Source organism: Bubalus kerabau, chromosome 5 (assembly GCF_029407905.1).
Source record: "Bubalus kerabau isolate K-KA32 ecotype Philippines breed swamp buffalo chromosome 5, PCC_UOA_SB_1v2, whole genome shotgun sequence".
In the NCBI taxonomy this organism is placed as follows: Eukaryota; Metazoa; Chordata; class Mammalia; order Artiodactyla; family Bovidae; genus Bubalus; species Bubalus kerabau.
This window is the reverse complement of record NC_073628.1, coordinates 101,870,883-101,894,033: the sequence shown is the minus strand read 5'-3', so window position 1 is coordinate 101,894,033 and position 23,151 is coordinate 101,870,883. Positions and strand designations below refer to the sequence as shown.

The 23,151-nt window shown below is 59.0% G+C and overlaps 1 protein-coding gene and 1 non-coding gene across 2 annotated transcripts in view; both read right to left on the bottom strand.

The window, feature by feature from the left end:
- CHD5 (chromodomain helicase DNA binding protein 5) overlaps window positions 1–21,632 on the bottom strand; it is a 68,249-nt gene extending 46,617 nt beyond the window's left edge. The window contains exons 1-4 of the mRNA XM_055583608.1: window positions 21,554–21,632; window positions 11,293–11,420; window positions 3,289–3,468; window positions 464–582 (exon numbers count right to left, since the gene is read on the bottom strand). Of these exons, the coding sequence (XP_055439583.1) occupies window positions 464–582; window positions 3,289–3,468; window positions 11,293–11,420; window positions 21,554–21,632 (506 nt within the window). The remainder of the gene's footprint in view (window positions 1–463; window positions 583–3,288; window positions 3,469–11,292; window positions 11,421–21,553) is intronic.
- TRNAA-UGC (transfer RNA alanine (anticodon UGC)) lies at window positions 2,777–2,849 on the bottom strand. Its single transcript has one exon. It is a non-coding gene; the product is annotated as a tRNA-Ala (tRNA).
- Window positions 21,633–23,151: the final 1,519 nt, after the last annotated feature.

Sequence of the window (23,151 nt, the reverse complement as noted above, 5' to 3'; positions counted from 1 at the left end):
AATTAGAGTTCCCAAGGGCACAGAGATGGCCAGCCCGGGCATCAGGCCACCAAGAAGACCCGGGCTGGCTAGGAGGGGGAACGGCAGGTAGTGCCGACTATGAGATTAGAACCTGCCAGACAGACTCAAGACCTGGTAAGACTGAAGGCCCAGAGGCAGGGGCCTCCAGCAGGACCCTGGGGGTCCAGTTCCATTTCTTCTAGAGCTGAGAGTGGCCACGGGGTTTAAGACCTCGGGATTGACTGGGGCCATCCGTTTCTGGGGGCAGGACCAGCAAGAGAGGGCAGGACCATCTGTGGAAGTGGAAGGTCCTGTCCCTCCTGCCAGCTCTGCCCAGGGTCAATGTCAGCCTGACACTCCCCCCACCCCAGGAGCCCAGGGCCCTGTCCCTCGGGCTCCCCAGTTGGTTCCCCCAGGGAGGCCGTCTCCGTGGGTGCCCAGCCAAGGCTCCTCTGAGGCCCACCTGAGGAACTGGCTGAAGGCCTTATAGTTGGTCAGCGTGTGGTAGTCGGCCTCGGAGAACAGGTAGTCCACGTCGTCCAGGCCCCACTCGGCCATGAGCTGCCCCGAGGACTTGGGCTCCTACAGACCCAGGGGCCGGAGATGGAATCAAAGGTGGGGGTCCTTCTAACCTGCACCCCCATCCCTGGGGCCCCACCCAGAAGGCCTGGGAAAAGCCGGGGTGATCGTGTCTGCAACTTGCAACTTAACAAGAGCAGTTCACACCCCAAACTGAAAATATCCTAGAGCACTCCAGGCTGCCAGTCCCTTGAGCTGGCTCAGATGCCAGCTTACGAGGGGGTGCGGGACCATGTATCTGGGTTTAATGTGGGGGTTTGAGGGGAAGCCATGTGCGTGCCCAGGGCAGGAATAAGTACAGGACTCATTCTCTCTGCCCCAGGCTGTCACCTTGGGGTGATACAGTCACACTTGGACCTCGTGAAAGGACAGACTGCTGCTGGGTTCTGGGGCCAGGAAGGTGTGCCCTGGCCAGAGCAGAGCATGGGGCAGTGGTCCAGCTGGGGGCAGAGCCCAGAGAGGAGCCCTCAGCGACTGCTTCACATTGGGAGCAGAGGCACAGGGAGGTGTGTGAGTTCCCAAGGGCACAGAGATGGCCAGCCCAGGCCAGGTGTGTGAGTTCCCAAGGGCACAGAGATGGCCAGCCTGGGCATCAGGCCACCAAGCAGACCCGGGCTGGCTAGAAAGGGGGACAGCAGGTAGTGCTGACTATGAGATTACAACCTGCCAGACAGACTCAAGTACCAATCTTGGTTCTGCCACATAGTGTCAGTGAGAGGTGAACAAGCTAACTTCACCTCTCTGTGCCTCAGTTTCCCCATCTGTAAAATGGGGATAAAGCACCTACCTCCTGGGAAGGAAGGAGTTAGCAGAGGTCCTTGGAACAGCGCCCTCACTCGGATTCCCCACTTGTTCCAGGCAGCCCAGCCCCGCCCACTGATCCATTCCACCAATCAGCACACACCACTCCCAGGCTGCATCTTTGGTCCAGGTGGGCATGTGACTTAACCAGTCCAGGCAGGGGCAGCCCTAGGTCTCCTATAAGGAAAACTAGGAGACAGGCCAGCTTCCCCTCCTACTGGACGGGGCAGTGGGAGTCCAGGAAACCCTGAGCTGCTGTTACACTCATTCTCAGCCCTGAGGATGCCTGGGCCTGAACCCAGAGCTGAGCCCACAAAGGCAAAGAAACAGGGTCCTGGATCACACCATTGGGTGCCCCGAACTGGAGTCCACTTACCTTGCAGCTCTTGGGGCTGCTGATCTAACAAACCCCTTTGACTCCCTAAGCCCCTCAGGGTTGAGCTGTCTGCTCCAGCAAAAGAAGGCCATCCAGGACACACAATCTCCCTCAGCCCCAAGGGACCCACTTCCTGGCCTCCTGATCTCTGTAATGGTTCAGAGGTCCTCCCATGAGGGACCTCCTCCCTGGGCCGACCTGCCCCTGACACACAGTCATTCCTGGAGGCATATCAGGCCTCTGCTCCCACCAGGAAGCAGAGCAACAAGTGAGCAAGCAACGGCATTGCTCCAGGATCACCCTGAATCACTCCCATAAGTTCATCTTCCAAAGCTGTCAGCCTCTCAGCTGTTATCAGTCACAGATGATTCACAACACGCCAGCCAGCTAATGAGCTCGCCCCTGCATGTCAGGGCACCACGGGCACTTCCCAACTTCAGTGGCTGATAGTCACCACCTCTGCTTCACCCATCAGCCACTGTACTAATATTTACAGAGCGCTAATCTTCAGATCCGCGGGTATGGTGCTGTCATCCACCCCTGCCCGCCTTACCCTCAGCCCTTCCCCACTCCACGGAGTGGCCTTGAGATTTCCAGAGCCTTGGCTCAGTCACAGCGCTCCCCACATTCATGTTCACGAGGAAGAGGCTTCTGCCCCTGGGGAGAGCTATAGGCCCATCGCTACAGCTGCCCTGGCTCACACTCCCTGGGACACTCTCCCAGACACCCACGCAGGCAGAATTTCAGAATATGTGCTAAGTAAATCCCCCGTCTACAGTAAGCAGAGCTGTCCAGCTGCTGCTGGTTTTTTTCTTTCTTTCTCTCTCTTTTTAAATTTTTGGTTGTACCATGTTCAGTCTCTGAGTCAGGAAGGTCCCCTGGAGAAGGGCATGGCAATCCAGTCCAGTATTCTTTCGTGGAGAATCGTATAGACAGAGGAGCCCGGTGTCCTATGGTCCATAGGGTCGCAAAGAGTTGGACACGACTGAGCACGCACACATGCAATATATGGGCTCTTAGTTCCCCAACTAGGGATTGAACCCACACCCCCTGCATTGCAAGTGCAGAGTCTTAACCACTGGACCACCAGGGAAGTCTCACAGCTGCTGCTTCTTGGCAAAAGCTCCGTTTGTTCTATTTTCCCAAATTGTTCTGAGCGAGAGGCTCCTGACACCAAACTTGAGTTCAGACCATCACTCCCCTCGGAAACAGCTCTGCGCTAGGCCAGGCAAGACAATGGACATCAGCAAAAGGCTGCCTGACTTCCTCCCCAAGCTCCTAACGGTCATCCCATTGTTATTTCTGATGTGTCTGGAAGACTTGTGGATACAGTATTTCTCACAAACTCGTGTCCAACTTTTCCAAGTGTGCACATGGATACACTCACACCCCCAGACACATCTGCCTCTACACCCACTGGTGGGAAAGGAGGCCCTTCACGCAGGGGCTCTGGGGTCAGAAGGCAGAGAGCTGGCAGCGGGGCTCAGCCCCCTCCTGAGTGCCCCCCACCCCCAGCCAGGCCTCAGCGTTACCTTGAGGCACCCGTCTTCATTGTCATCCTCCTCCTCCTCTTTCTTTTTCCGCTTAGCTTTTTTCTCCTTCTTGTCCTTGAGTTTTTTCTTCTTCTTTTTATTCGGGGAGTAGTCACTGCCTTCACTCTCCGACTTCTCTTCCAGATCCTCTTCATTTTCCGACAGCTCGTCATTGCTCCCCTGGAAGAGAAAGGGGGATGGTGAGGACAACAAGGGCCCCCAGGGCTAGGCAGCGGCACTGCCCTAAAAGCGGCCTGGAAGAGTCTGTCAGCCCATGCTTTCTGGATCAGTCTCAGCCACCAGATCACCAAAGCTCCAATCACCTGGAACCAGCATGGGGCAAGGGTGTCATCCCCGGCATGACAAACGGTGCCATGCAGGTGAGTCGAGGCATCGTGTGAAGCCAGGCTTTACCCTCACAATGCACAAGCATCGGGCAGCTGTTTGCACGGCCCCAGAGTGAGGTCCAGGCTCTGCCTCAGGTTTCTGTGGACTCAGATTGTAACACAAGTGTCAGGAATGACACTTGGACACACAAAGGATGTGATGCCCAGAGCCAAAAAACAAAATGCAGGCTAGGCTGGAGAAGGGCCCCTGGCTTCTGCCCCGGACCCCACCTCCGCACGGCTCTGCTTATCTTTGCATCCTATCGAGTTGTTTGTGTCAAGTGAAACCTGTGGTTAACCTACAGCGCACGTGCTCAGTGCTCAGTCACTTCAGTTGTATCCAACTCTTTGCGACCCTATGGATCGTAGCCCACCAGGCTCCTCTGTCCATGGGATTCTCCAGGCAAGAATACTGGACTGGTTTGCCATGCCCTTCTCCAGGGCATCTTCCCAACCTGCGGATCAAACCTACATACATCTTCTGTGTCTCCTGCACTTCAAGTGGATTCTTTACCCACTGAGCCACCAGGGAAGTCATCCCAGTCTTATCTGCATGTGGGCTCTCCAGAAGCTGCTAAGGCACAAGCCCACCTTCCCCATGGCCCCCATCCTGGCTGCTTCATCTCAATATGAGACAAGGTAATTTAGGCAGCTCTTAAGCTTGGCTTCCTTGATTTAGTTTCCTGTCTGTACAGGCAGAAAATGGCCCATTTATATGGAGATAAGGGTGTTTACAGACAGAGCATCCCCTATTAGAAAGTCACTGTCCCTCTGAGAAAGCTGTGTATTTGGGGTTTTGAAGATGCAAGTGGGCTGAGGAGGCCCCTCCCAGCCAGGGTCTGCAGGAGAGGCCGGGCACAGATGCTCCAAGGAAGATGATGTTTGGCATCATCATGCTGGTGGTTTACTCTCTCTTCAAGGTGAGCAAAGAGAGGCACGGAAGAGATGAAGAGAGAACTAGGGAGATGAAGGATGTGAGAAGAGGAATGAGGGAGGGAAGCAAAAGAGGAAATGGAGAGGGAGGAGGAAGGAGGGGAGGAGGGAGAGGAGGGAAGGTGGGGGAGGGAAGGAGCAGATGGAAGAGGAGCCCAGCAGACGGAGGGCAGTAAGGACAGCAGGTCTGTCTGTCCAGGCCAGTTGCTGCCCTGTCCAGCCACGTTTACAGTCTGAGAGTCTCTTTCCAGGAGGGAGGTTCTCCCTGAGGTACATCTGGGAAAGGACCCACCGATGGGGTCCCTGCACTTCCTGACTCTTCTGCTTGCTCAGCTCACTCTCTGCCTAGGCCGGCTCCCTGCTTCCAAACCTTTTATGCTCATTAAGCTGCTGAGTCAGTGTGCTGGCTGGTGGCTGGCAGGCAGCAGGGCCTGGGCCTTTCCGGAACCCAAGTGTTTCCCAGAATACTGACTCAGTTGGGCACCCTGGGCCCCAGGGGCAGTGCACCGGTCCTGGCGACTGCCAGAGCCTGCCCAGGACAGGACAGCCTCACACGCAATCCTGTTCCTAGGGCTCATAGTCACAGCTCCCAGCTCTGCCTCTGTCCTCTGGGGAGGCAGAGGTCACACAGCGATGTCCATTTCCTCTGAGGGTGTAGAGTTCGGCCAGCTTGGAAAGAGCACCCTTTGGAAGACCTGAGAGACGGTGCTTACAACCCAGCAAAGGTAAGGATGGGAGGAGGCAGCCACCAGCAGCTTCAGCACCGCGGACAGAGGCTGTGGGGCCCGCCAAGGGAGGGGCTTGGGGCTGGCTCTCACCTGCCCACAGACCAGACCAGGGATGAGACAGGAGGACCCACGACAGGTTCTGGGGCTCCCTTGGGAGGCTGCAGGACAGAGGCTGTCTCTGAGCTATGAAAACCTTGCTAACCAGGGAACTGGGCAAGTCACTGCAACACCCTGACCTCAGTCTCCTCATCTGTGAAATGGGGATGCCATAAATGGCAGTAAGAGGAACAAAGGAGGTCCTGTGAGAGAGGGCTTTAAACATTTTGAAATAGGGGAGACTCAAGTACCCACGATGCCCCCAATTCTGCTTGGAAGTAGAAAATGCGACCAGGACCACAAGCTGGAGGACCCAACCAGCTTCATCTCCCTCGTTTCTGCAAATCCAGACTGGATTAAAGTCAAGTGCTTTGACAGCGCCTGCAGCTGGACAACAGTTACAGTGTAGCTGGGGCCTCCCTGGTGGCTCAGCAGTAAAGAATTCACCTGCCAACGCAGGAGACACAGGAGACATGCATTCAATCCCTGGGTCAGGAAGAGGCAACCCTTCCTTCAACTCTTCAACTGGAAGAGGAAATGGCAACCCACTCCAGTATTCTTGCTTGGAGAAGCCCCATGGACAGAGGAGCCTGGTGCGCTACAGTCCACAGGGTCACAGAGAGTCAGACACGACTGAGTATGCGTGCGTGCACGCACACACACACAGGCAACAAGAAGGGGCTGTTGTGGCTGCAGCTGTGGGGTTTTTCCCTGAGCATCTGCTGGGAGAAGGATCCCAGGCTACCATATCCCAAGTGAAGGAGCAGTGAGCGGTGGCCGGCACAGTTCTGAAGGCAGGGCCCTGAGGGAGCTAGAGGGAGGAAGAGGCAGGGAAGGCCCCTCCGGCAGACACTCTGTCTGTGTGTGCTCAGTGTAGGAGGAGCAGGCCTGGCAGAGGACCCCAAGCTGGGCACTGCCAGGAGGGTTGGTCCAGCAGCCACTCTGGGTCTAAGTGGGGGAGCAGGAGGGCTAAGTTCCTCCTAGAGGGATGAGCTGGAGCTACACCAGGCACATCAGTGGCCCCAATCACCCACTAGGGTGACAACGATGGCAGCCTCCCATTTCACAGAATGGGAAGACCCCTCTTCACCCCGTCTACCTGCATTGAGGAAAGCCAGCCGGAAAGAAGAGGTGGTTCCCCAATTCTCCAACTCCCCACCCATTCCCTAATCTCCTCTGTGCCCTTCCTTCTCTCCCTACCAAAATGAGGCTCACCTTGCCTGGTCCACCCCTATCTGTACCCCAATCTCATCCAAGCCCTCTTGCTCACACAGCCGGGGGCAGGGTGGGTGGTGGCTGGTGAGATGCAGGACAGGTCTTTGGGGATGAGTTTCCCACTGGTACAATAATTCTGTACCCACAGCACTTCTCTGCATACATCAAGACCAGAGCCTCTTTTCTCCTGTGTTTTCTTTTTCCAAAATCTTCCCTGGCAGACAAAAGGGCAAAAGGAAGGGCAGCACATGGTTCTGAAAACAATTGGAAGAGGGGGCACCCATCAGCAGAACCCGGAGGGATGCAGAGCAGCCAGTGGCCAGAAGGGCAGGAAGGACCAAAAACTAGTAGACCAGCCATACGGCATCTTGAAACTTTCAGGGGTGGTGCAGGCCAAGCCACATTCACAAGGGAGGTACAGGCACAGGACAAAAATGCCCTAAAAAAATCCCTAAAGCAACCTCAGCCCCAAGCCACACCTGGGCTCTGAACATCAGGACTCATCAGGCTGTGACCTTGGTGCTGTCCTCTGGGCTGCAGCTGCCCCGGGCATGACTACAGGGGATGCCCCTGATGGTCGAAGAACCCAAGTGAACTTGGAGTCCCAACAGAATCCATATGCAAAGCTGCCTTAGATGCTACTCCCAAGCTGGGCGTGTGAGGACTTGGGGGTAGGCAGGAGGGGTCTCTGCCCTGAGCCTCGGGCCCACGGAAGGCAGAGTAAGCCACCAGCGCAGGCCCTGGGGATCCCTAGCTGGCGGCCAGTGTCCACCCTTCCCCCCCACAGCTCTGCAGATGTCGTTCCATACAGGCCTTCCATCTCCCTCTCCCTTCCTTCTATGCCTAAACTTGGCACACACCACATCTCTTAAAAAGGAGGCATTTCAACTCAAAAGGAGGGACTCAGAGAGTTGGTCATTCTCAAATTGGGGTCCTTCAAGATTGAGAGGGAAAAAGAAAGAATGAAATATGAGCCTTCCCATTCACAAGTGTTATAAACAGTTATAATTTAGCACTGAATAATTGGTTGCTATGGTAACCGCTGCAGTACAGGTTGAAATCATCTCTCCCTCCTGCGCTGGGTCTGACAAGGAGCTTCATCTACATATGCTCAGGTTCCGGCCGAAGCCCGGTTATTTTATGTAAATCAGGATTCATGACTCGCTGCCTGTCCCCCCACCCAACCCCCCCAAAAGCCTGCTGCTGCATGGGTTCCACCACCCGGGGGGCCCTCTGCTCCCTCTACCCATGGTCTTGGGTTGGGGCCACCTGGATGGAGATGAAAAGGAGCAAAGGGGTGACATCCCCCCCACCCACATCATGAGAACTCAGATCTGCGGGCGGGTGGAGGAGCGGGCAGTGGGCACATGGCGGCCGAGATCCCTCTCTCCAGCGGCAGCGTGTTTAGACCTTGGAAATCTGACAGCTGCCAAGCCAGGCTCTCAGCGGTGCAGTGGTGGGGGGCAGGGGGGCAGCAGTGGTCTGAGGGCCACACTGGGGGCCTGCCTGGCACTGCCCAGGCTCCTGCAGCCCTCCAGTCTCCCCTGGCCTCCATCCCCTCTGAGATCTGGAATTGCATCTCGGTGCAGAGAAGGAGAGAGGGTGAGGAAGTGAGAGGAGGGAGAGAGGAGAGGATGGGGGAGAGGGCAGGACTACGATGAGGTGGGCGGGGAAGAAACGCAGAGGAGGGAAGAGGAGGGCAAGGGAGGCCAGGGAAGAGGTAGCGAGAGATGGGTCCCTCACAGAGGCCAAGTTCCAGCCATAGGAGTGAGAGCTGGGCTCAGAGACAAAAACAAAACCCTGTGTCCAGGTAGGGCCGGAGAAAGGAGACGAGAGGCCTGGGTGATCAGGGTGATCCCAGCACGAGGATGGCAGGCACCAGCCCCCCTGTCCTAAGAAGCCACCAGCCCCTCTCCCCTGGCTGCAAGCCCCTCAGCCAGCCCCCGCCTCACCGCCGCCAAGACTCTGCCCACATCCTGCCTCCTTCCTGACCAGGGCCTCGGGGAGGGGCCTGCTGTACCCCGTATCCAGGAAGGCCAGAGAAAGCTCACCCCCACCTGGAGCCGGGAAGGGAGGCCACAGACCCCTGGGGCTCCCCTCATGGGCCTTCATCACTATTTGGGAACCAGGCAGAGACCCAGCCTGAGGCCTGAGACCAAGGGCCAGATGGAAGAGCCCACGCTGGCCCAGCCTCCCTCCCTGTCCCAGGAAAGAAGCTGAAAGAGAGAAATTGCTGAAGACCTGGGGAAGGAGGTGCCTGTGCTCAGCCCCAGGACCCAGAATCCCCCTCCACCTGCGTCCAGGGAGCCCCAGGTCTGGGGGGTGAGCCCAGTGGCCGCAGCAAGTCCAGATTTCACAGCTTCGACCAGGAAGTCGACCTCTGCATCCCAGGGCCCCACCAGCCCCACACCATCTATTCTCTACTCCCAACAAGGACAGACCTGCAGGCCAGGGTGGGGAGAGGAGCTGCAGCAGGTCCCCCCAGTGCAGGGGGCCCAGTCCATTGCATCTCCCTGATGAAGATCCTCCAGGCAGGGGTCCTCTCTCCTGCCTCCACTTCCCCTCCTGGATAATGGGGACAGGACACTTCAGCTCACAAACCTTCCCACACGCAGCCCTGGGATTAGGGGTGGGGTGTCCTGGGAGGGGACAGACCTGTCGATCCGGGAGCCCAGGATGCCAGGAGCAGGAGGTGAGGACAAAGCTGAGGTGCAACAGTGTTGAAGAGAAGAGTGTAGGACAGGGGTGGCGCTGGGCCCAGTGGAGGCTCAGGCCCCTCCGGGGGCAGAAAGGGCAGTTTATATGTGCCCAAGGAGACGAACAGCCTGGCGAGGCCACAGAGGGCAGGGAGAGGCTCAGGGACAGCCTAGGCTAGGAGCCTGGGCAGGGCAGCTGTCCTGTGGAGGCTTCCCAGAAGTGAGGACAGCAGCACAGTGGGCAGTCCCAGGGAGGAATGCTGACCCCAAGCTCCGGGGACAGCACAGACAGGACGCACCTGTAAGGTCCCAGCTGGAGGAGGCGGGGCTGACCCCTCCCTGCCCCAGTCCCTGAGCTCCTGACAGGCCAGCCCCGGCTGACCACCACGAGAACCCAGGGGCACAATCCAAGGCAGGCCCCGCCCTCCAGACACTTGAGGGTAACACTCTGGATGTCCCCAAGGGGCTACTGGCCTTCCTCGTGGCACTGGTCACATGAAGGCTCCCCCCCAGCCCACATCTGATTTGCCCCCCAACAAGGGGCTGGGGGTAAAGTGATGACCACCCCCTTTACCGCAGACACAGAAGTGAGGCTCAGACAGGTGCAGGCAGTGGCCTGGGGAGATCTGGGGAAGAATCCCACCCAGCATGGCCTGCCCACCATCACAGGCCCTTTGTCTTCAGGGGTCTCCTCCTCCCCACTCCCTGCAGCATCTTCAAGGACCCTCCAGAGCAAAGTCATAACACTTTGTCCCTTGCACAAAGCCTTGCAAGGGACAAGCCAGAGGCCCACGGTGGCCTTTGAGGCACATCAGAGAGTTCCAGCAGGCTCCACACACACAAGCACATTGCTATTCTGCCCCCAAGGTCACCAAACCCATTAACACCTCCCCCACAGCCTCCCCTGCGAGGCTGGACCAGGAGGGTCTCCTCTGGACAGGGGAGGCGAGAAAGCCAGAGAACCGACAGCACTTCCCCATCAAAAACCCCACAGTAACCAGGGGAGGACCAGGCTGGGGGGACAGGCTGCTGGACATCCCTGGGGCCAGATCTCAGCCATGTCACCATGACCCTGGGCAAATTCATCTCTTGAGCCTCCTCTGTAAAGCAGGGTGCACACCACCCCCTCCCCGTAAGGCTACCCAGAGGATGGGGTGACTTCAAGGAGCGGTGGAAGCTCCCACGTGGTGGGAGACAGGAGTCCCCACATTGCCCTAGGATCATCCCTTCTGAGTGCGAGGGGCTTTAAGCTACAAGTCGGCCCCAGGTTGCCCCTCTGCCAGGAGATGATGATCATCTGACCCCGATTCCCAAGGTTGATGTCGAGGATAAAGTGATTCTGTGTGGAGTGTTCTGGAAATGTGCACTCAGATTACTCGGAGGAGACCCATCCCATACTCAGGTCTCCTTATTCTTCTCCCACTTTGATCACGTTCATCAGGACCCCAAGTCACAACAGGCTGGATGCAGCAAACCCGAGGGACAGATGCCTGCCAGCGGTGGCAGAAGGTGCTGCCCAGGGCACCGAGGAAGTGGACACGGAGGCAGTGGACACAGGTGCAAGTGGGAATAAGGGCCCTTCAGTGAAGAGGTGCAAGCGCTGGGGACCCCGTGTTGTCATGGCCCGGGACAGCCTCCAAGGGGGGAAAGAATAAACACCCCAGAACACCCTGATTAAGAAGACAGCACACTTGGGCTCCCTGGCGGGCCAGTGGTTAGGACTCTGCGCTTTCACTGCCGAGGGCCGGGGTTCAATCCCTGGTCAGGGAACGACATGAGATCCATCTCGGGCAGGTATCGGTGGGCACTGCTCACGGCAGATGCCAGTTTTGGTGTTCTCACACAAGCTCGGTTCTCAGGACACACCCTCCCTCTCTGGAAGGCCCTGGGTCTTTCTTCGCAGGCCCAGGAGGAGCAGCCAAGCCCCCCAACAGCCCCGGCCCTGCTCACCTCTTTCTTCTTCCTCTTCCCTTTGGACCTGTTCTCCTTGAGCTTCTTGGATTTTTTCTTCTTGGGGAGGCTCACAGGCTCCTCTGGGAAAAAGTCATCGAAGCCTTCAAGGCCACCATCTTCTTCTTCTGGAGGAATAAGAAGGGGGAGAGAGTGATTCTGCTGCTTCTTTTGGGGAGATTCACTCCCCAACCCAGGAACGGAGTGAGAGGCGGGGCCGCTGGACAGCAGCTCCTCTGCCATCCAACTGTCCCAGGCCAGGGCCCCCCCCCGCCCCCATTTAAAGCCCACCCCTTCTCCCTCCATCCAGTTCCCCTGCCCCAACCCCTCAGAGTCATCCCCAGCCCCTCGGGCTGTGTCACACCATTCCACTTCTCTGGGCCTTTCCTCCTGTCACCTGTAAAATCAGACAATAACCATCTTCCTTGCTACAACAGTGCTCCAGAAACTGAAACAAAAACGACTAACTTCGTTGACTAACAAGCCGGGCTTTGTTGACCCGGCTCCTCAGGAAGAAAGCAGCTCCACAGAGTCAGAAAGCCATCTCCAGCTGGCCCAGGGCCTACCCCTGCCCTCCAGAGGCCCACAGTGGGGCCAGGAGACAGCTCATGAGTGCAGATGACATCACCCTAGGTGATGCCAGGTGGGCCATGGGGCAAGTGCCTGGGAGTTTGGAGGAGAGACCAGCAGGGTGGATGCCAGGACCCCCCTTAACAGGGACTTGAAGGCCATGTTGCCCCGCCACCCGGCCTAGTCCCCAACTGCACCCACGCAGGCCCATCCCCGTCATGTGGACCCGGACACGCACAGCAGGGTGCCAAACACACTCCACTGGGTGCTCCGGACAGTGTGACAGTCCAGGGAGAGAGGTGCGTTTTCTAGAAACTGCCTGCCTTTCCTGAATTCCTCGCACTTTCCTCCAGCCGAAAGGCCAGGTGAGCAGACAAGTACATCATGTGGGCATCTCTGTGCTTCTCGCCACCCCCCAAAGGGAGCCTGTGGCCGGGGTCTAACTCCCACCCAGGATGTCAGGGGGATAAAGGGTATGAGCCCTGAGTTCCGTGGGGGTGGGGAATGGGAGGGTCCTCTTGGGGGCAAACGGCAGCAAGATGACACAAGAAGAACAAGCACACAGAGCCATCCCTGCTGGTGCAGTGGATAAGACTTTGAGCTCCCAATGCAGGAGGCCCAGGTTCAACCCCTAGTGAGAGAAATGGATCCCACGTGCCACAACTGGGAGTTCACATTCCTCAACTAAAGATCCCACGTGCTAAGTCACTTCGGTCATGTCCGAATCTTTGCGACCCCATGGACTGTAGCCCACCAGGCTTCTCTGTCCATGGGGTTCTCTAGGAAAGAATACTGGAGTGGGTTGCCATGCCCTTTACCAGGGGATCTTCCTGACCCAGGGATCAAATTCTCATCTCTCATGTCCCCCGCATTGGCAGGCGAGTTCTTTATCACTAGCGCCACCTGGGAAGCCCAGAGATTCCCCCATGCTGCAGCAAAGATCCAAGATCCCACGTACTGCAATTATGATACAGTGCAACCAAATAAAGAATTTTTTAAGTATATAAAATGCTATTTAAAAAAAAAACACCTAGAGAGAGCTACATCTGCTCTTCTGGGATGAAGAAAGATTCCAGAATGAGCCAGTAGAACCTCCAAAGGGCCCACCAAAGGGGCTTCAAGAAAGCCAGTCCCCCACACCAGCAGCTTGTCCCCCACCCCCACCCTCATGGCCCATGTGCACGGGGCGGGGGCACAGAGAGAAGCACCAGGGGGTGAGGGACAGGACAGGGAGTCTCACATAGCCTCAGGCTGGCCTCTGAGAGGGACCCCAATGTGAGACTGACACTCTGAGAGACCCTGAGGAAGGTGAGACATGCCAGGGCCACCCAAGGGACTTTCCTCTGGGAAATGGACAGAGTGTCCTCGATGAATCAAATTTAAATAACAGGGCCCTGCCAGGACACCTTTTAGAGCAAAACATCCTGGCTGCTGAATGTGTCAGACCCACAGATGTTTGGACATATATCTGTACCCTGGACACCCCCAACACCCCCCCCATCCTTCACAGGGGTCTACTCCAGGGCCTGGGGGCTTCCCAGGTGGCACTGGTGGTAAAGAAGACAATGCAGGAGGCATAACAGATGTGGGTTTGATCTCTGGGTTCGGGAAGATCCCCTGGAGGAGGGCATGGCAACCCACTCCAGTATTCTTGCCTGGAGAATCCCATCGACAGAGGAGCCTGGCAGCTACAGTCCAGAGAATCACAAAGAGTCGGGCACAACTGAAGCGACTTAGCACACAGGCAGAGGCCTGAGACCCCTGTCCCCCACAGTCACCAGTGGGGAGGGGGAAGGTACCCCTGGTCACACTCTGGATACAGCTAGAGGGCGCTGGTGACTCTGGCAGCCCAGTGAATACCCCTCCCACCCCTGTGCCCTTGAGGGCCATCTCCCAGTCGTTCCACTCCCTCCCAGGGGAAGGTAGGGGCTGCACCACTGACTGGGCACCCCTCTGCACCAGGTTCTCCTCCAGGGTAGCCAGGGGCCTGTGGACTGAGCGCCCCCACCCCCCATCTTGCACAGCAGAGGTCGGTCCACTGGAGCAGGCGACAGGGCACACCCAAGTCCCAGCCCCTCCCCATCCTGCCAGGTGAACACAGACATGGAGAGAGCCAACTCCAGGAAGGTGAGGGAGCTGCCATGGAGGAAGGAGTGACCTGAGACTGGGCTGAGTGCTGGCCATCCCCGGGAGGCCAGCTCAGGGGTCCTGACCAGCAGAGGGGGGCAGTGCCAAGGACCCTGTGGAGGGCACAGCTGCTGTGGCTGGCACAAGGGCCAAGCAGTGAGGGTGGGCCCAAAGCTGGGATTCACGTGGGCAGGCTTTGAGGGGAGCCGGGCAGAGGAGGCAGGAGCCAACCCCATCTTGTCCCCTGGACCCTGATGTGGGAGGGGCAAGGATTCTCGTGCCAGTTGGAAAGGTGCATGGGCACCCCCAGAGCCATTCGGGAGTGGAGGGCTCTGGGGAACAATGACATGGCTGGCTGGGAGCCAGGCTGTGGATCCGATGCCCGTCCACGCCTGCCCACTCCCCCACCCACCTCCACCTCTCCTGGAGCTGCAAAGAGACCGCCTGGGCAGAGCCGCCCCCGCACCCTGGCAATGCCCAGCAGAGTTATGTAACAGGCTCAGCTGATGCAATCGGGAGGGGGCCTCTCCCTCCTGCCTCCGGCCTGCTCCCCTCATCCTCCATCCCCTCAGCAGGGCAGTCCCCCAGACTGGGGAGGCCAGCCCAGCACACAGTCACAGACTGACCAGCCAGCAGGCACAGACAAGGGGATGTGCAGGTGGCTACAGGAGGTTCAAGAAGAAAGCTGAGATCGCCCATGGGCAGTGCCCCATCCTGCCTGGGAACGGCGTACGGGCACCTCGAGCCTTAAGCACAGCCCCGGCCTCAGAGGATAAGGCCTCGGGCCCTCTGCCCCTGGACAGACCCCTCCCTCCATTCCCAGGAGACCTCACAGCCCAGGGCCATCTGCCTGGTTAAATCCCTCCTCCGGGAAAGTTCCAGACTGGCACACGATGAAGAGGACCCCACCCTGCCCACCTGCATCGTCTTCTGGTGGCCCTGAGGACCCCCAGGGCTGACCTGCTCTGACAGTGCTCCCACAAACCCCCAAAATCCCCGCCCAGCCCTGCCCCCTCCTCCGTCTTCTGAGCTTCTTCCAGAACCAGACCTAAGGAGACATATCCGAGCAACCCTTCCTGGTGCCCCTCCCAGAGCCCAGCCCTGCATCCCCTCTCCAGGGCATCCAGCCAGTGTAACGTGGGAGCACACACGCCCTGGGGTGAGGGCACCAAGGAGAAGCAGCCTCAGGACTCCTCATCCTGCTGGCTCCCAGCTCCGCCGGGCTCCCAGCTCCACCTGGCTGCCCCACACAGCCCTTCCAGGCTGCCTGGCAGTGTCCTCCCGCACCAACCTTCCCCTCCAGGGCCCCAGGCTCCATCGATCCCAGACGGGCTATAATTAGGACCCATTTGCCCTGTTCTGTCTCCCAGGCCTGGGGAGGGCACAGGGGAGGCTGCTTCAGAGACAAGACAGGGGGACAGGCAGGGGACCATGAACACAGGTACCTTCTGTGGCTTTTCCCCGAGTTTATCCCCAGCTCCTCACCAACTCCCTGCACACATGGGCTTAGCCCTGAGGGAGCCCCAGGCTGCTCGACAGGCTGCAGCCCAGGCAAGGGGTATGGGCCCTTCCCAGAGAAACACCTTACAATAATAAACAGTGGATCTATCTACCGCCTGCACCAGGCTCGAAGCAGGTAGCGTATGTTTGTTTATAGGACTTCATCTACTCCACACAGCAACCCGGGGAGACAGTAATATTACCCTCATTTGCAGATGAGGAAACAGGCTCCAAGGATCTCATCACTTGCCCACTTCTCAGTCTCACAGCGGCAGGCGGCAGAGCCAGGATAGAACTCTGGTTGGCGGTCCCCACGCCTGCCCCTCCCTCCAGGTGTAGGAGCCCCCAGAACTCAGCCCTTCCCTGCACTTACTTAACAAGCATTTAAACAGCATTGCCCCTGTGCCAAGCGTGGATGTGCCCTGGGGATGCTGAGGTGACTCAGGCTGGTCCCTGGTCTGGAAGGTCATCTGGGCTCCCTCGGAGGGGTGGTCTGGGCTAGTCCACCCCAAGTCCCCATGCTCTGCCCATCCCCTGCCCCTGTCCTCTGGGGAAGGACAGCAGCAGAGCCCAGAGGGGCCTGGGAAAGAGGGCAGCCCCCCAGGCAACTTAGCAAACACAAGGTGATCAGAGCAGAAGAAAAACATGATTTTGAAAGAAAGAGTTAGGTCATCTGATTCCAGGCAGCTGATGGATCTGGGGAGGCAGAGCCAGATCAAGAGCTCCATCACGGAGGTCCAGAAGAGTGAGCAAATGTCAGTGATGGGGACCCAGCTCAATGTCCCCCCTCCCCTCCAGAGCCTGGGGAGAGGGGCTCCTTCCGCCCCCCCAGGCAGGAAACAAGACCACCCAGTGACCAGGAGGAGGGACAGGGGAGCACAGGCTTCAGACCACCGCCCCTGCCTGGTGGGGTGGCCCCCAGTCCCTTCTCCCCTGAGCTCATATCTTCATCCTTATAATGGGCCAAGTCCTGGAAATTCCCTGGTGGTCTAGTGGTTAGGATTCCACACTTTCACTGCCAAAGGCACGGGTATGATCCCTGGTTGGGCAACTAAGATCCTCCAAGCTGAATGACGTGGACGAAAATAAATAAATAAAAATTAAAAAACAAATGGGCCAAGCACTGCCCTTCTCACGGGATGAGGAACTAGAAACTGTGAGATGCAACTGAAGTGCTTGGCAATGGCAGGTGGGGCCCAGGGCCTCAGGGAGGTTAGGATGGCGGGAACTGAAGGACTTGGGGGTTCAGGCATCGCTGGGCCAGGGCTTCTCAGGGCCACTCTAGGGCCGACCAAGGAGGGGCCACCAAGACTAAGGTTCCCATCAGTCCTTGGAAGGCCCCCACACCATGGGCCTCCACAGATAATGGCAGGGGCAGGAGGAGGGGAAGTACTTCTGCCCAGGAGAGGATTAATAATTTATTTATGACATTTAACAAAACCCAGACATCACCTCATTGGCGTCTCATCAAAGAGTCAGTCCTGAGCACCACGGGCAGGCAGCAGGAGGAGGGAAGAGGGCAGGCTTTTACCCTAAGGGACTGGGGCCCGGAAAGAGTGAGGAGGGAGGAGGGCGCGGGCCCAGAGCACTGCCAGGGAGGAGGAGGAAAGAGAGGCAGGAGGGAGGAGATGGGGGAGAGCCCTGGAGGGCCAGGGACACAAGAGGGACAGAGAGGGACAGCCAGACAGAGAGGAGCAAAGACTTAGGGAAGACAGACTTGGAAAACAGACAAAGGGACAAACAGGAGGACAAAGTGAGAAGACAAACAGGGAGAGGGAAATAAGGACAGAGCCAAAGTCAGAAAGTCTCCAAAGTTCTACCTGCAAAACCCCCAGAAGGTCAGACACTATGTAGTATGTTCAGTACTTGGCTCAGAGAAGGCATGCAAGAAATCTGTGTTGGGTGGGTGAGTGGATGGACAGATAGATGATGGGTGGATGGACAGATAGATGAATAGATGAATGGACCAATGGATGGGTGGATGGACTGGACAGATAAATAAATGAATGGGTGGATAGATGGATGGATGGATGGATTCAGTTCAGTTCAGTCACTCAGTCATGTCCGACTCTTTGTGACCCCATGGACTGCAGCACACCAGGATGGATGGATGGATGGATAAATGGATAAATGGATGGATGGAGGCTGGGTTGGATGGATGGATGGATGGATGATGAGTGGGTATGATGGCTAGCCAGTGGGCGGTGGGTGTATATGGTTAGTTGGTTAGTTTTGTGGCTGGATGGGCAGATGTTCACAGGGTACGTACATGGGTGGTTGGATGAACAAGGGGGTGGATGACTGAATGAACTGATGAAATAATAGATCAATTGGGAATGAGGGGAGTCTCTCACAGGCCAAGCCACTGGGCAAAGCGTGCTGATCACTGTGCCCTCCTCCTCTCAGCAAAACGTATTAAATATGATCAGGCTCTGACCATTTCCCCAGTGGTGGGGGAACTGGTTAAGAAAATATAGACCTTTGGGAAACATGGCGCTCTCTCCCTCTTGGTCCCTGTGCCCACAGAAGCCTAGATGGGGCCCAGTCCTGTGGGTGTACAAGCCAGTCAAGTGCCAGAGTGGTCCTACTACCCGGCCAGGAGAGAAGCTGGGCTCACCAGCTCTAGGAAACCCACCCCTGCCCCCCGACTATGTGGGATGGAAGGGCTGGGCCTACCAGGCAGGGACTTCTGAGGAAAAGGCCTGGAGTGCCAAGCCCTCTTCTCCCTTCCTCCCTACCTCCCTCCAGCCCCTCAAGCCCAGGCTCCCCGCCCCCAGCTTACCAGATGAGGGTGTATGTCTTGGAAGCATTTCCTTGGGGAAGGCAGGCCAACTGCCCCCCTTGGATGGTGCTAATTATAAGCCACACTTCATGATAGGCACCTATCATGTGCTGGGCACTGTGACCTACATGTTCCACGTGCACCATCTCACCAGTCCTCATAATAACCCCTCTATGAGGTAGCTGGTGTCACAGTACCATTCCACAAGTGGGGACACTGAGGCAGAGGGACCAGGTGTCCTACCCAAGGTCAGGCCATGAACAAGCAGCAGAGGTGGAGCCACTGACTCTCTCGAGCCTTCTCGTGGACTAGCCCTCTGAATCCCCAAGAGACTCTGGCAGCCAGGGTCCCTGCACCCAAGAAGCAGGGAATGTGCGCCCAAGAAGCAGGGACCCTGCCCTCCTCCTCCAAGCCCCCCTCCTCCCTCCTCCTCACCCACTGGCCTCAATGCCAGAGAGCTGGCCTGGGCTAATCTGGGTGGCAAGAACACTGCTGAAGAGGGTGGAGACAGGCGGAGTGAGGAAAGTAGATGTGACAAGTACTGAGCCCACCACAGCAGATTGAAAACTTGGAGTGACAGCTCCCAGTACACCGGCTCCCACACCGGCAAACTGCCACATTCAGGGCCCATCCCTGCGGGCCATGGTCACCAGCTCAGGTTGAGAGTTGCAGAGAGGCCGAAGTGAAGGACAGGGGCCCGGGCAGCCAGCACTTCAGGAGAGACACCAGGCCTAGCCTGAGGCTGTCATCATATCCAGAGGTCAGGGTGACCCAGGGACCCCCCAGCCCTCAGACCCCAAGACTGTGCCCCTCTCTCCAGCACCCACAGTGCCAGGCACAGTGGGTAGTCACAGGGTCAACCTCAAGAGGGGAAGCCCACTGACACAAGTCAGCTGATGATAATATTCCAGGGAAATACTGTCAAGAAAATGACGCATTAAAACGGGCCTGGGAATTGAGAGAGGTGGGCCTACACTCAGCCAGGAGCTGGAGACCTGAGTAGCAGGAAGGATGCAGTCGTGAGCCAGGGAATATTGGGTCTGGCAGAGGTCACAGTCAATGTTCAGGGCAGGATGGAGCCTGGGGAGTTCCAGAAGAATCTAGAAGGCTAATACATGAGCAAGACGGTGGGAAGTGGCAATGGGTGTGGAGTAGAACAGGGGTTTTGCAATCGGTTCACGCCAGTGGGCTGGGGTCTGCTTTGTGTTTACAGAGGTGACCCTGGCTGCTGAGTGGAGTATGGTCAGTGAGGACTGGTTAGGAGGCTTTGCAGTCCCCAGGTAGAGGGGACAGTGGCTGGGACCAGGGACACAGAGAAGGGCTAGGAGCTCAGAAAGGCTCAGGACACCCTCTGAAGGTGTCTCCCTGGTGTCAAGCACCTGGTCTTGTGGAAGGCAGGGTAGTCTCTGTTTGGCAGCGCTTTGAGGGGCTTCCTAGAGACCCTGGGGCCAACCCTACCCCCCACACCTGCCTGGAGCAATGGATGCAAGCAGGAGGGAGACAAGGTGGCGGGCAGGTGACTCTGGCCAAGGCCCAAGCCCTCTGGCCCTAAAGGAGTCAGCTGGGTGCCCATCAGCCTGAGGGCACTTCCCTGGCCTCCTCCTCTTCCCACTCTTGGAGCCCTGACATAACCAGAGAGATTCAAAGTGTATGGGACAGGGGGACAGAGGACCCCATCAGGGGGTTGGTGAAGTCCTGGAAATAAAGCTATTCAGGTACTCTCAGCTGTCCACTGCCCCCATCAATCAGTGCCACAAAGGGCCACGCCCCAAGTGCCATGCCCTGAGGAAGCCAGTAACCAGCTTTCCCTAAGCTAGCTTCCTGGATAGAAAACAGCCCTGGGTTTCAGTGCCTGTGCTGGGCCTCTGTGTTCCCTTCCAGGAAATGAGCCTAATTCCCTGGCCCCCAGGATGTAAGAGTCAACCTTGTCCAAGCAACTCCGCCCATGTGGGGCCACCTCATCCCCAATCCCCTCACCCCCAGCAGGCCCTTTGCAAACTTGGCCAAACTATCTGAGCAGGGTGAGGCTCCAGTCACCATGTCAAAGGAAGCCAACAAGTGGGGAAGGGTGAGGAGCCCCCCCCAAGTGGGCGTGGCCACCTAGTGGGAATCCCCTCTAGGAAGAGACAACTGCCACCTGGATCCTCCCCTTCTCACCTCCTGCACGCAGGAGTTGAGGTGCCAATGTGCGGAATACTCTCGCCCCTGGAGAAACGGCTCCAGGGGCCAAACAGCACACTCAAGGGCGAGGAAGGGCTCCCGCAGTTCCCACAAGTCCCCTGGGAGGCCAGAAGGGGCCGTGACTTAGTGTGGGGACGCTGAGATGTGACAGAGTCCTCTGGAAGGGAACGAAGACGGCCGGTCCACAGTGTGAGGCCCTGCCCAGCTGTGCCGTGAAGGGAACGTCCCAAACACACGGTGAGCAGTTAAGTAAGGAATGATCCTGCAAGGTTGCCCCTGACGCACAAACCCTGTTTTCTGCTGAATTCTGGAGAGGGATAGCAAAGGCTGGGGCGGTGGCCCTGGGAGTCAGGCCTGGAGCCAAAGCAGGGTGGGCTGGGAACGCCACTAGGCGGGCGACCTCGGGCTGGAGACGCCGGCCGGCGCTAGGGCGCGCCAGGACGACGCCGGCGGCCCGGGCAAAGTGCTCGGGAGCGGCGGTCGCGGCACCCGGCGGCCGGGAACCGGGAGCGGAGTCCGAGCCCGCGCGCCTCAGCCTGGAGCCTTCGTGGGCCCGGAGGGAAGTCGCCCCTGCCCGGGCGCTTGCCCGGTCCCCTAGTTCGTCCCGTCCTCCGCCCGCTCCGGGCCCCACCCAGCCCACCCAGGAACCGAGATAGGCCAGGTCCCGGTATCTGGTCCCGCCAGCACCCGCCGGTGCCCGCGAGGGCAAGGGTGCGCGGTGCGGGACGAAAGCGCGGGGTGCGCGGCTCCAGCAGCCGAGCGATTCCCGCCCCCTTCAAGGGCACGCGGGCTGACCCCCGCGGCTCCGCGCCCCCTCCCCGCTTCGGGCGCCCGGCGCAGGCCCCCGGGGGTCCTCCGCCCGCGCCGTGGCCAGGGTGGCCCCGATAGCACCCGCCCTTGGCGGCCCGCGCGCCGCACCCCGGCGCTCGCCCAGCCCCGCGCCCTTGGCCGCGCGGCGCCAGCAGGGCGGGAGCGCAGCCTGCAGCCCGGCGCCCCCTCCCGCGCGCCGCCAGCGCCGCCTGCGAGGTCCAGCCCCCGGGCCCAGCCGGTCCCCGCGCACCCCGCCGCCCCGGCCCCGAGCGCAGCCCGCGCCTTGCTCACCTGACATCTCGTCCTCGTTCTCCATCTCGTCCGCGAACAGCCGCGGCAGCTCCTCCTCGGTGCCCAGCGGGCCCCGCATGCCCGGCACGGGGGGGAGGGGAGGTGGGCGCCCCCCCCTCCCGCCGGGCGCGGTGCCAGCCTTAACCCGTGCGCTGCCGGACGGGCGCGCGCGGCGGGCGAGGCGGCCTCGGCGAGAAGATGGCGGCCGCCTGCCCCCCCACCCCCCCAAACCTCCACCCCCCCGTCTCGACCCCCTTCTTCTCGGCCGCCTTCTCCCAGATCCCCGCAAAGCCCGGGCTGCTCCGCCCACCGCGCCCCGAAGCCCGAGTCCCGCAGCCGGCCGAGGTAGCGGCGGCAGAGCCGGCGGCACGGCGGCACGGCGGGGGGGCGGCACACATGCCCGGATTGTGACGTCCAGTCTGGTTGCTGTGGCAACCCCATCCCATCGTTCCGGCAGCGCGACTAGTTAACAGCAGAGAACAAGTTGGGGGGACTAGTCCGGTGCCTCCGGGTGCGGGGTGGGGGACCCGGCACTCCGGCAGGGGGAGCCGTCGAGGCGCCCGCGCGCCGGGGGACCCGACGGCCAAGCGGGCAGCTGGGACTCGGGCGGGCCGGGCCCAGTGGAGGGAAGGGCCGGCCCGGGCGTACCCTAGGCAGGGCCCGCTGCCACCGCCGCCCCCGCCCGGGATGGGTCCCCAGGGGCGCAGGGGCAGGGTCCCCGGAGCAGCGGGCAGAGCTTCCTCACTGCTCACAAGAGCCTAGCCCCTGGTCGCCTAGCACCGAGCCAAACACGCTTCTACAACCCCCTTTCCAAAGAACATTCGAAGAAAAAAGCGTTCCGCACTTGGGGAAGGGCCGCTCTGGAGACAGCGGGTCTGACTCCTCCAGAAAAATCTGCAGGCTGGCTCCTCCCTCACTCCATCGCACCCCGCTCCCACCACCCACGTATCCCCTCCCAAAACGCCCCTCCTGGCCGGTCCGCTTTAAATAAATCCAGCCCCCCGGGGGTGAGGTGGAACCGCGTTCCCTGTGCCCAAAACTCCCGCTCAAAAGCGACACCTGTCGCGGAGTGGGAAGGAACCGCGCCGCCAGTCCTCGGTTGTTAAAGGTGAAGATGGAGGCCAAAGCCCTCGGGAGCAAGACTGGAATTTTAAATAAGCGCTGCCAGTCTTGGCTGCAGCGAGTCTTAAAGCTACTCTAAGAACGCAAAAGTTTCAGCGAAGGACAGGCTGGCCGGCTTTCTAATCCTGAAAGAACCCGGAACCCTCACCCCACCAGACATCTCTGCAGGAACCCACTGGAGACCCAGTGGCGCCAGGGACCCACAGGAACCACCTGACTTGGGAAGCCCAAAGCAGCTATGAGACAGTCTCCTCTCTGGCATCCACCTCTCTGGTCTTGGCTGAACACCTGCTTCCTCCAGGTGGACAGACACCAGTACCCATGCCACACTGGCATCACCAGGCAGGCTCACCCTTCCTGGGGCCTTTGAGGAGCCAGGAGAGTTGTGGGTGCTTGGCCAGGGCTCCCAGTGCAAGACCTCCTGAGGAGGTGGCCTGAAGATGATAGATGGCACAGGGAAGGCTGGAAAGATGTGT